Source organism: Podarcis muralis, chromosome 2, assembly GCF_964188315.1.
Source record: "Podarcis muralis chromosome 2, rPodMur119.hap1.1, whole genome shotgun sequence".
Lineage (NCBI taxonomy): Eukaryota > Metazoa > Chordata > Lepidosauria > Squamata > Lacertidae > Podarcis > Podarcis muralis.
In genome coordinates this window covers 53,173,607-53,187,155 of record NC_135656.1, presented here as the reverse complement: position 1 = coordinate 53,187,155, position 13,549 = coordinate 53,173,607, and the positions used below count along the sequence as shown (strand labels likewise).

Below are 13,549 nucleotides of genomic sequence, written 5' to 3'. Positions count from 1 at the left end.
GGGATGATTCTGCCTTATATAATGAACAACTCTCTACCCACTCTGAAAATACTCACCTGGCAAAAGATACAAAGGAATGTTAGACTATGTTGTTGTTTAGTCGTTTAGTCGTGTCCGACTCTTCGTGACCCCATGGACCAGAGCACGCCAGGCACTTCTGTCTTCCACTGCCTCCTGCAGTTTGGTCAGACTCATGCTGGTAGCTTCGAGAACACTGTCCAACCATCTCGTCCTCTGTCGTCCCCTTCTCCTTACACTCTCCATCTTTCCCAACATTAGGGTCTTTTCCAGGGAGTCTTCTCTTCTCATGAGGTGGCCAAAGTACTGGAGCCTCAGCTTCACGATCTGTCCTTCCAGTGAGCGCTCAGGGCTGATTTCCTTAAGAATGGATAGGTTTGTTCTTGCAGTCCATGGGACTCTCAAGAGTCTCCTTCAGCACCATAATTCAAAAGCATCAATTCTTCGGCGATCAGCCTTCTTTATGGTCCAGCTCTCACTTCCATACATCACTACTGGGAAAACCATAGCTTTTAGACTATGGTTAGACTATGAAAAGCAACAAAACATGGGAAATCATAATAGTTTTTGCATTTGTTTTCTTTTTTGATGGTGTGTCAGGCTTGTACAGTTTAAGATGCCCCCTTGGTGATGGCTGGTGGTACTGGGGAGGAAAATGCTACTTGATAGATGAAAAAAGAAAAGTGGCATGGAGTGAAGCACAGGAGCTATGCAGACGTTTTAAAGACACAAATCTACTTGAGATACAAAGCCTTGAGGAAAAGGTTAGAATCTTAAAAAGAAAATAAAAACCCTATAAAATGTTGGTCACCTTTCTATTCAAGAGTGCTGAAGGTGGTAAATAACATTTACCAGTACTTCCTTAAAGAAAATTCAGTGGGCACTTTTAAAATCTACCTTTTTGCAAATGGCACTCCAATATTTATTTCAAGGGAGAGTTTTTGTTTGTACTGTGAGGGAGGAGTGTTAACAAAAATATAAAGCCCTCTTCCCTCCCTCCCATACTCTTGCTGTAGTCAGAAGTCACTTGTTGGGTGAAATACTGGGGAGGAAGAAAACAGGCAAATGGCTTCATGTGAGATGTGTCCCAGTCCTCTTATTTCAAGTATTGTGCCTGATACCTGGGTGGAGAGATAGAGAGGAGGTGCTATCAACCCTTTTGTTTTTGTTCAAAGGGAGAATTGAGCTATACTTATCCCCTGATGTGTATGCAGTTTCACCTATGGAGTATATTGAGATCACACCACCAGATCTTAACAATGCTAATTATGTCTATGTTGTGTTCTGCTCCAGACATGGGTGAAAGCAATGATAAATCAACAAATGTGGGTAGGAATGAAATGGCATTCAGAGACGTCTCGTTGGCAATGGGGAGATGGAACAAATGTGAACACTAATATAGATTGGTAAGATGTTTACATTTTTCTGCCTTTTATGAATGGGACTGGAGGTACCTTTTACTTATGCCCCTGAAATACCTACTGAACAGTTTTCAGTGTATGGATAATGTCAGGGAACTGCCATCAGCTCAGAGGTGAGAGATAGAGGGGGAGTTGTGTTACAGGGAGCCTTCGAAAATATTGCGAAGCAGTTCCTCTTCCGGCGAGGAGGAAAGCCCAACCTCCAGTGGAGAAGAGGTGCAAGGACCAGAGGATGCTACAGAAAGGGAAGCACACCCCTGCCATCCCCAATCATGCACAGTAGTTTGAGACGTGGGGGGGGGGGGCGGAAAAGGCTTGGGGTGACGAAACTTTTATGTTGGGGGAGGTACAAAAACAGACCACTCCCAGATTCTGCTAGTGATTGAGCCATACATGAACCTATGACACTCTTCACTGTAAATAGTTTGCACCAAAACAAAGCTTGTAAAAGACAGGTCGGAGTCCTGCCTGGTTACTCTCGAGCAACCGCAACAGCATCTGACAGATATGTACCCATTGAAGCTAAATGTTAATAATTTAAGAATGTAAGAAAAGCCTGCTGGATCAGGAATGGAGCATAATGAACATGGCTAACTTGGTAGAACCCTGAACAGGCATATTCTATACTGCAACATTCTTTTTTCGGAGGCCACCTGCCTTATTTATTATTATTTCTAATGCAGCAGTGCTCTCAAAGTGACCCTCCAAAATTCTGCACACTGATGTGTGATATTACAGATTACGTTATAAAAATTAGTATGAATATTTTTCTCTTCCTAGCTGTAGTTCAAAATGTTGCCTCTCCCTTTAGGTTAAATATAGAAGGGAACAAGCTTGATGGCTGCGGTACTATTCTCAAAAATAAGCGACTATTGCAATCAGCAAAGTGCTCTGAGAAGTTTTATTTTATATGTGAAAGAGAAGAATGTAAGTATTAGCTTTTTCTTTTCTTGCTTCCTTTTCTTCTTTTATATTCTTCCTATTCAGTACTGTCTCTCGCCCAGGGAAAGCAAGGAATATTCTAAAGATTCATCCCACTGCTTAATGTTGTCCTCTCTGCAATGTGTTATGTGGAATTATTGTTTGGGAGTTAAAGGGTTTTCTATTGTTTCAGTTGCATTGTGTTTTTATATGATGTAGCCTGTCCTGGGACCTTGTAGAGAAGGGTGGTAAGGAATACAATAAGATGTTGATGGTTCTGTGGCTCCTGGGTGCAATAATTTTATTTGGATATTACTAGAAGATGAATAATAATAGCTAGGCTATTACATACAGCACACACTTCCTTTTCCTGTATAGTCTGAAAACTTGAAAGAAAACCCGCCTTAAACATCAGTACAGTGGGTTACAGACTCCCCAGGTTACAGACGCCCCAGGTTACAGACGCTTCAGGATACAGACTCTGCTAACCCAGAAATAGTAACTTGGGTTAAGAACTTTGCTTCAGGATGAGAACAGAAATCACGCGGCACCAGGAGGCCCCATTAGCTAAAGTGGTACCTCAGGTTAAGAACAGTTTCAGGTTAAGAACGGACCTCCAGAACGAATTAAGTTCTTAACCCGAGGTACCACTGTATTGGATTTCCATCACTGAGCAATCAACAACAAAATTACTTGATGTTGCCATAACAACAGCTGAACATCTTTGGAAAAACGTGCTGGTAAAACAAAGCCGGGGAAAATTGCTTTTCTCAGAAGAGTGTTCCACAGTGTAAGGGCCGCCAATGAATAAGCCTTTTCCCTTCACCTTCCTCATCTCATTTCTATGGCTGAGGGAATGCAAAGCATGACTTCAACTTAGAATCTTAATTCCAGGAGAGGGTGGTACAGTGAAATAACGTGCTTTGCAGGAATTCAGGAAATAATGACCAGCCGTTTGAATTCACAAGTGAATTGGAATTCAGGACAGGTTAGAGAGCCAGTGTGGTGTAGTGGTCTCGTAATCTGGGGAACCGGGTTTGCGTCTCCGCTCCTCCACATGCAGCTGCTGGGTGACCTTGGGCCAGTCACACTTCTTTGAAGTCTCTCAGCCCCACTCACCTCACAGAGTGTTTGTTGGGGGGGAGGAAGGGAAAGGAGAATGTTAGCCGCTTTGAGACTCCTGAAGGGGAGTGAAAGGTGGGATATCAAATCCAAACTCTTCTTCTTCTAGTGAAGATCATAGTAAATGATCTGTAAGCAGATTAGTCAAGAACATAGTAAAATGTTTTGCATGTTCACTCTCATCAACATTTGGAGCACTGAGGTCTGTACCATCTGAAGCTTCCAAACTGTTTTCAAGAACAAACCCTTTTGTGGTATATGTGTGATACTTGCTGGATATCTTGGTGTCCTTGAGAAAGCTTGATCTTCCATAATACACATAGTGTACTTGGACTTTCAAGAAGCTTTCAACAAGGTACAGTCATACCTCGGGTTACAGATGCTTCAGGTTGCGCATTTTTGTGTTGCGCAACACACTGAACCTGGAAGTACTGGAACGGGTTACTTCTGTGTTTCAGTGCTCACGCATGCGCAGAAGCACTAAATCACTCTTTGTACGTGCGCAGGTGCGGCGCTGTGGGTTGTGAACGTGCCTCCCGTACGGATCATGTTCGCAACCCGAGCGTCCACTGTACCTCCCAAGGACACCTGAGTAAGCTCAGCAGTCACAGAGTAAGAGGCAATATCCTCTTGTGGATCAGAAATTTGTTAAGTAGGAGGAAGCCGAAAATGGAAAATGCAGTTCAATGTAAACAAGAGGAAAGTGGTACATGTTGGACAAATAATATCTTAATTTCACATATACGCTCATGGAGTCTGATCTGGCAGTTACTAATCAGGAGCAAGACTTTGGGGTTGTGGTAGATAGCAAGACTTTGGGGTTGTGGTTAGAGAAAAAAGATGAGTAAGAGGTGGCAATGCATGATGGATGTTTATAAAATTATGCACTAGAACTAGGCAGAACTGTGAACTGTGATCACAGTTTGGATGGCTTTAAAAAGTACCGTATTTTTCGCCCTATAGGATGCACTTTTCCCCCTCCAAAAATGAAGGGGAAATGTGTGTGCGTCCTATGGAGTGAATGCAGGCTTTCACTGAAGCCTGGAGCTCACCGACTGGTGCGCACCGACCCCTCTCACTCTCCAGGCTTCAGGCAGCTATCCGCAAGCCTTCGGAGCCCGGCGGGAGTTCCCGCCGGGCTCCGAAGGCTTGTGGATAGCAGCCTGAAGCCTGGGAAGCGCAGCGCCAACTCCCGCTGCGCACCCCGGGCTTCAGGCAGCTATCCGCAAGCCTACGGAGCCGGCAAGCTCTGGGAGCGAAGGGAAGGTTGCGCGCAACCTCGCCGCCGCTCCCAGACCCGTTCTGTGGGCTGGGGTCATGGGAAGCTCGGGCTTCCCAAGCCCCGCGGCTTCTGCCAAAGCTGTGCACAGCCTTTCCCGGCTGGAGAAGTTACACACGGCTAACAGAGGAAGCCAAGACAGCCAGCGGGATGGATCTCGCTCACTGTCTTGGCTTCTTTGCTCTTTGGGGCTTGGGGGGGGGAAAGAATTCCCCCCTTTACCCCCCCCCCCAAAATTAGGTGCACCCTATGGTCCGGTGCGCCCTATGGAACGAAAAATACGGTATTAGACTAATCCATGGAGGGAAAGTCTTATCAATGACTCTTAGCTGTGATGGAGGCTATATTGGTTGGAAGCAGTATACTTCTGAATACCAATTTCTGGAAACCACACAAGGGGAGAGTTCTGTTGCTGTCATGTCCTGCTTACAAGTTTCCCACAGGTATTTGGTTGGCCATTGTAAGAATCGGATGCTGGACCAGATTGGCCATTGGCTTGATCCAATAGGCTCTTCTTATATCATCTTAGTCTTTGAACTGATGGTAATAATCACGGTCTATGATTGTTTTCTTTGGACAGCAATGAATATATTCCAGGAATACAAAGGTCACATTATACCACAACGACAAAACGCATTGCCAAAAATGTTCTATACTTTGAGTGATGCTGAAGAGGATTGCATTTTTGAGAAAACTACTTGTACTGGTATAGTTTTATCACAAGGCCAGTATTATATGGTTAGTGGAACAAATATATTCAAAAGCGTCGATGCACATGACACCTTATATGTGAAGTCTGGTGAGTCACTTAACGGAACTTATCTATACACTTATCTATAACAATGTGGCTGTGGCTACCAAACTATCTTTTTCCTGATCTTATGAAATGCCTCTTAAGTTGTTAACTGGCAGATGCATGCTGTTGGCTCCTACGTACGTCTCTTTCTTGTTACGGCATTGTCATTGTTGCCAACTTATCCAAAGTACTCTGATCCTAAAAATAGTAGAACTTATTAAATTTTATGTAATGTTTTAGTTTCTTAAATCTAGATGACTCTGGAACTGTTTGGTTCCAAAAGTAAATATGTCCAGCTGGGTCAAGAGTTTACAGCTTTGGTGATGTCAACATCAAAGCATTAATTACTATTTTGCTCTCATGGGACAAAAGATGGGGTAGAAATACTTTAAATACATAAATTAATCATAGCCTCTTTCAGATAAAACTGAACTTCTCTATCAAATAAGCTATTTTTCATTCAATCCGCAATTAATGAACTCTAGTGTAGCACAGTAGGGACGCGGGTGGCGCTGTGGGTAAAAGCCTCAGCGCCTAGGGCTTGCCGATCGAAAGGTCGGCGGTTCGAATCCCCGCGGCGGGGTGCGCTCCTGTTGTTCGGTCCCAGCGCCTGCCAACCTAGCAGTTCGAAAGCACTCTCGGGTGCAAGTAGATAAATAGGGACCGCTTACTAGCGGGAAGGTAAACGGCGTTTCCGTGTGCGGCTCTGGCTCACCAGAGCAGCGATGTCACGCTGGCCATGTGACCCGGAAGTGTCTCCAGACAGCGCTGGCCCCCGGCCTCTTGAGTGAGATGGGCGCACAACCCTAGAGTCTGTCAAGACTGGCCCGTACGGGCAGGGGTACCTTTACCTAGTGTAGCACAGTGGCTAGAAGACTGACTTGTGAGCCCCCAAGTCCCACATTCATTGCTCACTAGATGGCAAGTCATTCTCTGCTCTCTTCATGTTTCTTCCCAAATCTAATATGGGATAACAACAACCTATCTTCAGTTTGTGAATCACTTTTTTTATTTAGGAAAAGAACTAAATATACAGTAAGGTGACTATCCTATGCACACTTGGGAGGGAGTCTGCCCCAGTGAATACAGAGGGACTTAGCTTCTGCATATGCATGTACATATTAGTAATATTAACCTGGAGCCAACCAATGGTAATATACTTTGGAAGTGCAGAGCAAGTTGGGCTCTATTTGCATACCTGAAACAGCTCATAGTAAAAGTCAAATGTTGAAATGTTCTTGTTAATCTGGTTTTTAGTTTATTCTTTTGCTGTTTTAATCCTCAAATTTTATTCTAGTTTGCAATCCTGGATTTTTTGGTACAAATTGTCAATTCACTTGCAAAAAGTGTGCCAATAACTTACCTTGCCATCCGATTACTGGAGAATGTGTAGCCATTGGCCCTACCAAGTGTACCTTGGACTCCCCAGATCCAGAGTGTAATGCAAAAGGTACAGTTTCTAGACATAGGTTTTCCTTTTTTATTCTCTCATTTTATGTGGCTTTCTCTGTCTTTCTTTTAGTACCTCCTTTAATTTATGTCAGCCACTCTGTAGAAGTCACTCTAACTCTACTAACCATTGAAATTTTGGTTTTCATTTACTAATATCTTTCCTATAAATTTTACCATTTACCTCAACATTAGTTTTCTGTGTAAGTACGGTAAAATTAAATGATACAGGAAACTGGTGCATGTAATAGTAACTTAAGCGACTGAGCCACAAACTCACTAGGTAGTGCTCTCTGAAGTGCTACAAAGGTACTACAATTACTATGTGCTCTGGTTTCTGTCACGGTGTTCCGTTGCTCCAGAAGCGATTTAGTCATGCTGGCCACATGACCCGGAAAGCTGTCTGTGGACAAACATTGGCTCCCTTGGCCTGAAGCGAGATGAGTGCCACAACCCCATAGTTGCCTTGACTGGACTTAACTCTTTTTTAATTTTTTAATTCAGTATGGTTTGCTCACAGCTAGAAATGCATTTAATTACATAGATATGCAGGTGTATCTTGTGGTTTCAAAGTTATATTACAACTTACTGTATTGGTTTTTAAGCTTTCACAAATCCGTGCCCAAAGAAGCCCCAGTGGTACCATTATTCCAAGTCATGTTACTATGTGGAACACACAAAAACAGCCACATGGACCGATGCCAGGATTGCATGCCAAGGATTTAAGGGAACAGACCTAGTTAAAATTACAAACAGTCATGAAAAGGTACTATTTGTGAGCTGGGGTGGGTGTGTAATTGCTTTATATCCTTCTCACACTGGATAGGGGCTGGTTTGTGAATTAGACTTAATTAGGTTAATTCTGTGACTGTTTTCTTTTGTTCATTTTAGAAGCCATACAAATTGCAGGTGCTTCTCCATTCAGATTTAAGCAATTCAGATACCTACCCAACAAGGGAGGTACTTCCCCAGTTTACTATATCACGTAACTATGATTTGTGTGTGTAGCTTCTTCAATCATGAGTGAGGCCAGTTGTGTCGGTCTTTCTTTTTCCAGCACAAAAGGACTCTGTTGCAGTAGTGTCTCCAGCCAGCCACTGTTATTTCTTGTTACAACTGCAGCATTAGTTACCTACTGTATTTTTCATCCCATAGGACGCACCTAGTTTTTTGGGGGGGAAAGAAAGGGGGGGAAATTCCTTTATTTTCCCCCCCAAAAGCAGGTCGGGGAAACCGAACCAGGTTGGGGAACAGCGGGATGGCGGCGCTGCACCTCCCTGCTGTCCCCCGAGCTTGTGGGGCTGGCCGATGTCTGCCCGGTGCGAGGGGCGCCCTGCTTCAGGGCGCCCTGCCCGCCGGGCGGCAGGCTGCTATTCGCAGCGTGGGGAGCCCTGCGGGGAACTCCTGCAGGGCTCCCCACGCTGCGGATGTATGCCCGGCGTGAGGGGCGCTCTGCTTCAGGGTGCCCTGCGCGCCGGGCGGCAGGCTGCTATTCGCAGCGTGGGGAGCCCTGCGGGGAACTCTCTGCTTTCAGGGCGCCCGAAGCTCCGGGAAGCAGGCTGCTATCCGCAGCCTAGACATCCCTGCGGGACCTCCCGCAGGGCTGCCTAGGCTGCGGATGTGTTCCCGAAGCGCCGGGCGCTCTGCTTTCAGGGCGCCCGATGCTCCGGGAACTCCCGCAGGGCTGCCTAGGCTGCGGGTGTCTTCCTGAAGCCTGGAGAGCGAGAGGGGTCGGTGCGCACCGACCCCTCTCGCTCTCCAAGCTTCAGCGAAAGCCTGCATTCGCCCCATAGGACGCACCCAGATTTCCCCTTCATTTTTGGAGGGGAAAAAGTGTGTCCTATAGGGTGAAAAATACAGTAACAATAATAGAAGTATTTTAGACATATTATAGAAAGTGGTGGTGAGAAACCTTATACAGTGCTCTTACAGTGACTATGAATGCTTTAGAAAGCTTCCTTGCAGCTGAGAGAAACTGAATCTATGTTAGCAGTGCTATCTGAAGACATTTGGAGCTTTGTAATCCATGTGCTTACTTCAGTTTTCTCTCTTAAATTATTATTTAAAAGCATATACCACCGTTATCTAAACTAGACCTATTAAAGGAGGTTTTTATGTGTTAGAAAGTTGATTCAAAGGATGATTAAATGTTGTTTGGATATAAGGCTTTAGGATTCTTGCTATAAAATAGGTTTTAGGACTTTTCCCTTTTCTGAATGTTGGTTTATATTAAATGTATTCTGCTCCTACACCATAAAGAACAGTTCAGGTTTGTTTATTCTTACAGATGTGGGTACAGTATACAGGAGATGACAGCTGGATTGGTTTGATCTTCAGCAAGCGGTCATATCAATATATTTGGGTAGATAACACAACTTCAATCTTTCAAAATGCATGGTGAGATGTTTTCTAATATAGTCTGGTATTAGCAGAAAATACTGTTTTCAGAGCCTTAGTAAAGTCCAGTTTCTCAACAGAAAAAATGATCACGTGATATATTCAGATTCTAGTACATGCTCTTTATTTTAAGAAAGTATTCAGAGGTTCTTTCTGTTTCAGTAAGGATCTCGCTGATTTTCAAGTCTCTAAAACCACAATGACTGTCAATTCAGCTTCTTCATTCTTCTCTTCAAACTAAAAAATCTCAAATTAACCATGGTTTCCTATTTCATCTGACCCTATAAACTATGGTTTTCACCTTTAGCACAAGATAGTATATTAAACCAAATTCAAACTATGGTTTAGTATCTTGGTTTGGTTCAAAACCAGTTATTGCAGTTTCATGTTTTGACTTACAGGTTTGAATGTTTACATTGTGAAGGAGTTGTGCACATGGGCAAAAGGCTTGTTCATACATGAAGTCAAAATATCACTGTCCAAACTGAATGGATAATTTATGGCAATTTCAGGGCAGTTTGCCATTCTCTGGCATAAGTGAGGATGAGACACTGAAAGAATGGGTTGTCTCTTCCTCCTCCCCAAGAAAGGCAGAGATCGCACAGCCTCAATCTTTATACTAGATATGGTTTCCAAAAAATCCTTCTTTGTTCCTTCTGTGCCTTGCCCAGGAACAGGGGTCTCCTCTAGATTCTCTTTGCTTACTGGCTAGTCTTGCCTTGCCAACCTCTTTTAGATTCTAGCTTATACTGCACAGTTTTCTTTCCTCTTCTGACCATTACTTTTTCTTATTTCCATACAGTTAGTTGCCGAGGTATATACAAGCAGAATGCTACTTCTCAGATTGAACCAGCCTTAAATCTTTATATGGCTTTTCAGGTTGCTAATTTTAGAATGCAATTGAAGTTTGTTGCCCAAATTTATTGTGTGGTTTTGAAAACTTCCCGTAATATTGTTGAAATAGAGCAAGCCTTAAGGAATGGTTTAATTAATCAGAACCTGTACATTTTTTCTCCTTCTTTACTGCTGGCAGGGTGGTTAGGCAAAACAGAAGATATACACAATCTGTTTCTGATTGTGGAGTTGCTTTCAAGAGATATCTTTCTGTGATTGATTGTTCTCTTCACAGAAAATGGATTTGCAAGAGACAAGGTAAATTAATAAGTTGTTTTTGCCTCTCAGAAACAGATGCACAACTTGACTCTGGCTATAAACTTAATGTGTCTCCCCCCCCCAAAGAGTTGTAAGTCATATAGTTGTGTTATTTCTTGTGGTTTGTCCCCATTGTCAAAATTGCTATCAGTATCACCTCATCAAACAGATGACAGTGCTTCAAAAAGATGTGAAATCTGTTTGACCAGATCAGCACTGGACATGAAATGACAATATGTAATGAGTTATAACAACTCTATCATACCTCCTTAAGCTCTCTTAAAACCTATTGACTTTCTCTGGCCATGCAGCCCTCCTGATTTCAGTGAATTTGACTCACAAGTATGCATATTATTATTTATTTTATTTGTGACTTCTGTCCCACTTTTCTTCATTAAAATATACTCTTGACAGATCACACTCACCATTTTAATAAAAAAATACATTAAAACAATAAAAAGCTGCAGGCCAGATCCACACATTTAAAACACTCACATATCAATTTATTTTCAGTACCTTGGTAGTCGAATGGCTTGGCTCCTGAACAATCGGCTCCTGAACACCACAAACTCAGAAGTGAGTGTTCCAGTTTGCAAACGTTTTTCAGAAGCTAAACATCCAACTCAGCTTCTGCGGCTTCCGATTGAGTGCAGGAAGTTCCTGCAGCCAATCAGAAGCCGCACCTTGTTTTTCAAACCATTTCGGGAGTCGAACAGACTCCCAGAATGGATTAAATTCAAGAACCAAGGTAGCACTGTATATACTGATTCTTCTTCTTTACTTCTAGGTGGTCCCATTAAACACAGTCCAAAAGCACAGAGTTTTCTAGATACCTTTCAGATACCATACCTTTCACTGTAGTTCTTCAAGTGTCTAAGTACAATGCTTAAATTCAATATCAGTATTACTTGTGTGGCCATTTTGGCACTCCAATCATTTGTGTGTAAATGTGTACTATTTCTGAAAGCTCAGGTCCTTGACAAGACAAACATTTGTACCAATGAAAAGGGGAATCTTTTAGGAAAAAAATAATTCGGTGAAAAAGACATAACAATGCATTGTTATCTGTTAGTCTTTCTGTTGCAACAGTTGCTCTAGTTTGGGGCCCTTAAATCAGAGTATATCTGTCCATTTGTGAACTGGCAGGTTGCACTTGCACATCACGAATCTGCACAATAATTAGGAGCAGTCATATTTTATACATTTCATTTAAGTTGACTGTTCCTTTTATTTTAAACAGATGTTGATCTCTTTACCGAATTCATTGGAAGAGCATTTTACCTTCCTGATGGAAAAGCTCCTAAGTATTCTACTTTAAATGAGGCTAAACAGGCCTGTTTAGTCTTGTCAACGTGTATTGGAGTGGTAGAAGCAGGGAAAGATTTCATGATACACACTGGTCTAAGCATATACAATACCAGGGACAAAAGTGTGAAAACCTGGATTAAATCAGGTATGCAGTACAAGTATGTGCAGAATTATTTACTTTTACCTCTTTGCTGAAATTTATATAATTTAACTCAAATGCAACTGGTTTGTCTGTATTATTTTTATTAATAACAATTTTGGGATGGGTGCATGCCTATTAATTAGAAAGTGACACTGGGCCATCCTAAATGAGGCAGTGGTTTCTACATACGGAGGGGATGCTTCAGATATATGTAATATAGAAGTAAAAGAAGGCTTGTAGCTCTAAGGAGTTGACCATCTAAATACTCGCAGTGGGCAAAGACAACAAAGAGACAAAGAACAAGGAATGTGGGCATAACAAATATGTGCCATCAATTGCTACACTATTTTCTGGTAGATACTAAATTCTATGTCATATTCATGTTTGGATGATTCAATCATGCTTTTTAACATCTACATGAAGCCATTGGGAGAGATCATTAGAGGGTTTGGACTGAGTGTTCACCAGGTTGCAGTTGATACCCAGCTCTACCTCTCATTTAAATCGGAGCCAGTGAAGGTGTGTGAGTGTCCTGTGTGAGTGTCTGGAGGCAGTTGGAGGTTGGATGGCAGCTAACGGATTGAGGTTGAATCCTAACAAGACAGAAGGACTGTTTCTGGGATACAGGGGGCAAGCAGGTGTGGGGACTCCCTAGTTTTGAATAGAGTAACTGTGCTTCTGAAGAACTAGGTATGCAGCCTGGGAGTCATTTTGGACTCACAGCTGTCCATGGAGGCGCAGGTTAATTCTGTGTCCAGGGCAGCTCCATCTGGTGTGCCAACTGAGACTGTACCTGCCTGTTCACTGTCTCACCAGAGTGGTACATGCCATGATTATCTTCCTCTTGGACTAGTGCAACACACTCTACGTGAGGTTACCTTTGAAGGTGACTCGGAAACTACAACTAATCCAGAGTGCAGAAGCTAGACTGGTGGCTGGGAGCGGCTGCTGGGACCATATAATACCAGTCCTGAAAGACCTACTTTGGCTCCCAGTACGTTTCTGAGCACAATTCAAAGTGTTGATGCTTACCTTTAAAGCCCTAAACGGCCTTGGCCCAGGATACCTGAAGGAGCGTCTCCACCCCCATCGTTCAGCCCAGACACTGAGATTCAGCTCCAAGGGCCTTCTGGCAGTTCCTTCACTGCAAGGTTACAGGGAACCATGCAGAGGGCCTTCTAGGTAGTGGCATCTACCCTGTGGAGCACCCTCTCAGCAGATGTAAAGGAGATAAATAACTATACACCCTTTAGAAGACATCTGAAGGCAGCCCTGTATAGGGAAGTTTTTAATGTTTTATTATGTTTCTGTATATGCTGGAAGCTGCCCAGAGTGGCTGTGGCAACCCAGTCAGATGGGCAGGGTAGAAATAATGACATTATTATTATTATTATTATTATTATTATTATTATTATTATTATTATTATTATACATCACGTCCCCTGTTCTAAAATTGGGTTTTGAATAAAATTGTCTTTTCGTAATCCATTTGTTATGCAGCTGTAGCCAGATTTATCCACAGATGTAGCCTACAATTCCTGTAT

The 13,549-nt window shown here is 42.9% G+C and overlaps 1 protein-coding gene across 1 annotated transcript in view; it reads left to right on the top strand.

The window, feature by feature from the left end:
* LOC114591207 (uncharacterized) overlaps positions 1-13,549 on the top strand; it is a 77,183-nt gene that overhangs the window by 40,736 nt on the left and 22,898 nt on the right. Inside the window, exons 22-30 of the mRNA XM_028717887.2 lie at positions 619-782; positions 1,312-1,424; positions 2,251-2,366; positions 5,342-5,560; positions 6,855-7,007; positions 7,612-7,772; positions 9,294-9,403; positions 10,437-10,555; positions 11,796-12,008. Coding sequence (XP_028573720.2) covers positions 619-782; positions 1,312-1,424; positions 2,251-2,366; positions 5,342-5,560; positions 6,855-7,007; positions 7,612-7,772; positions 9,294-9,403; positions 10,437-10,555; positions 11,796-12,008 — 1,368 coding nt within the window. The remainder of the gene's footprint in view (positions 1-618; positions 783-1,311; positions 1,425-2,250; positions 2,367-5,341; positions 5,561-6,854; positions 7,008-7,611; positions 7,773-9,293; positions 9,404-10,436; positions 10,556-11,795; positions 12,009-13,549) is intronic.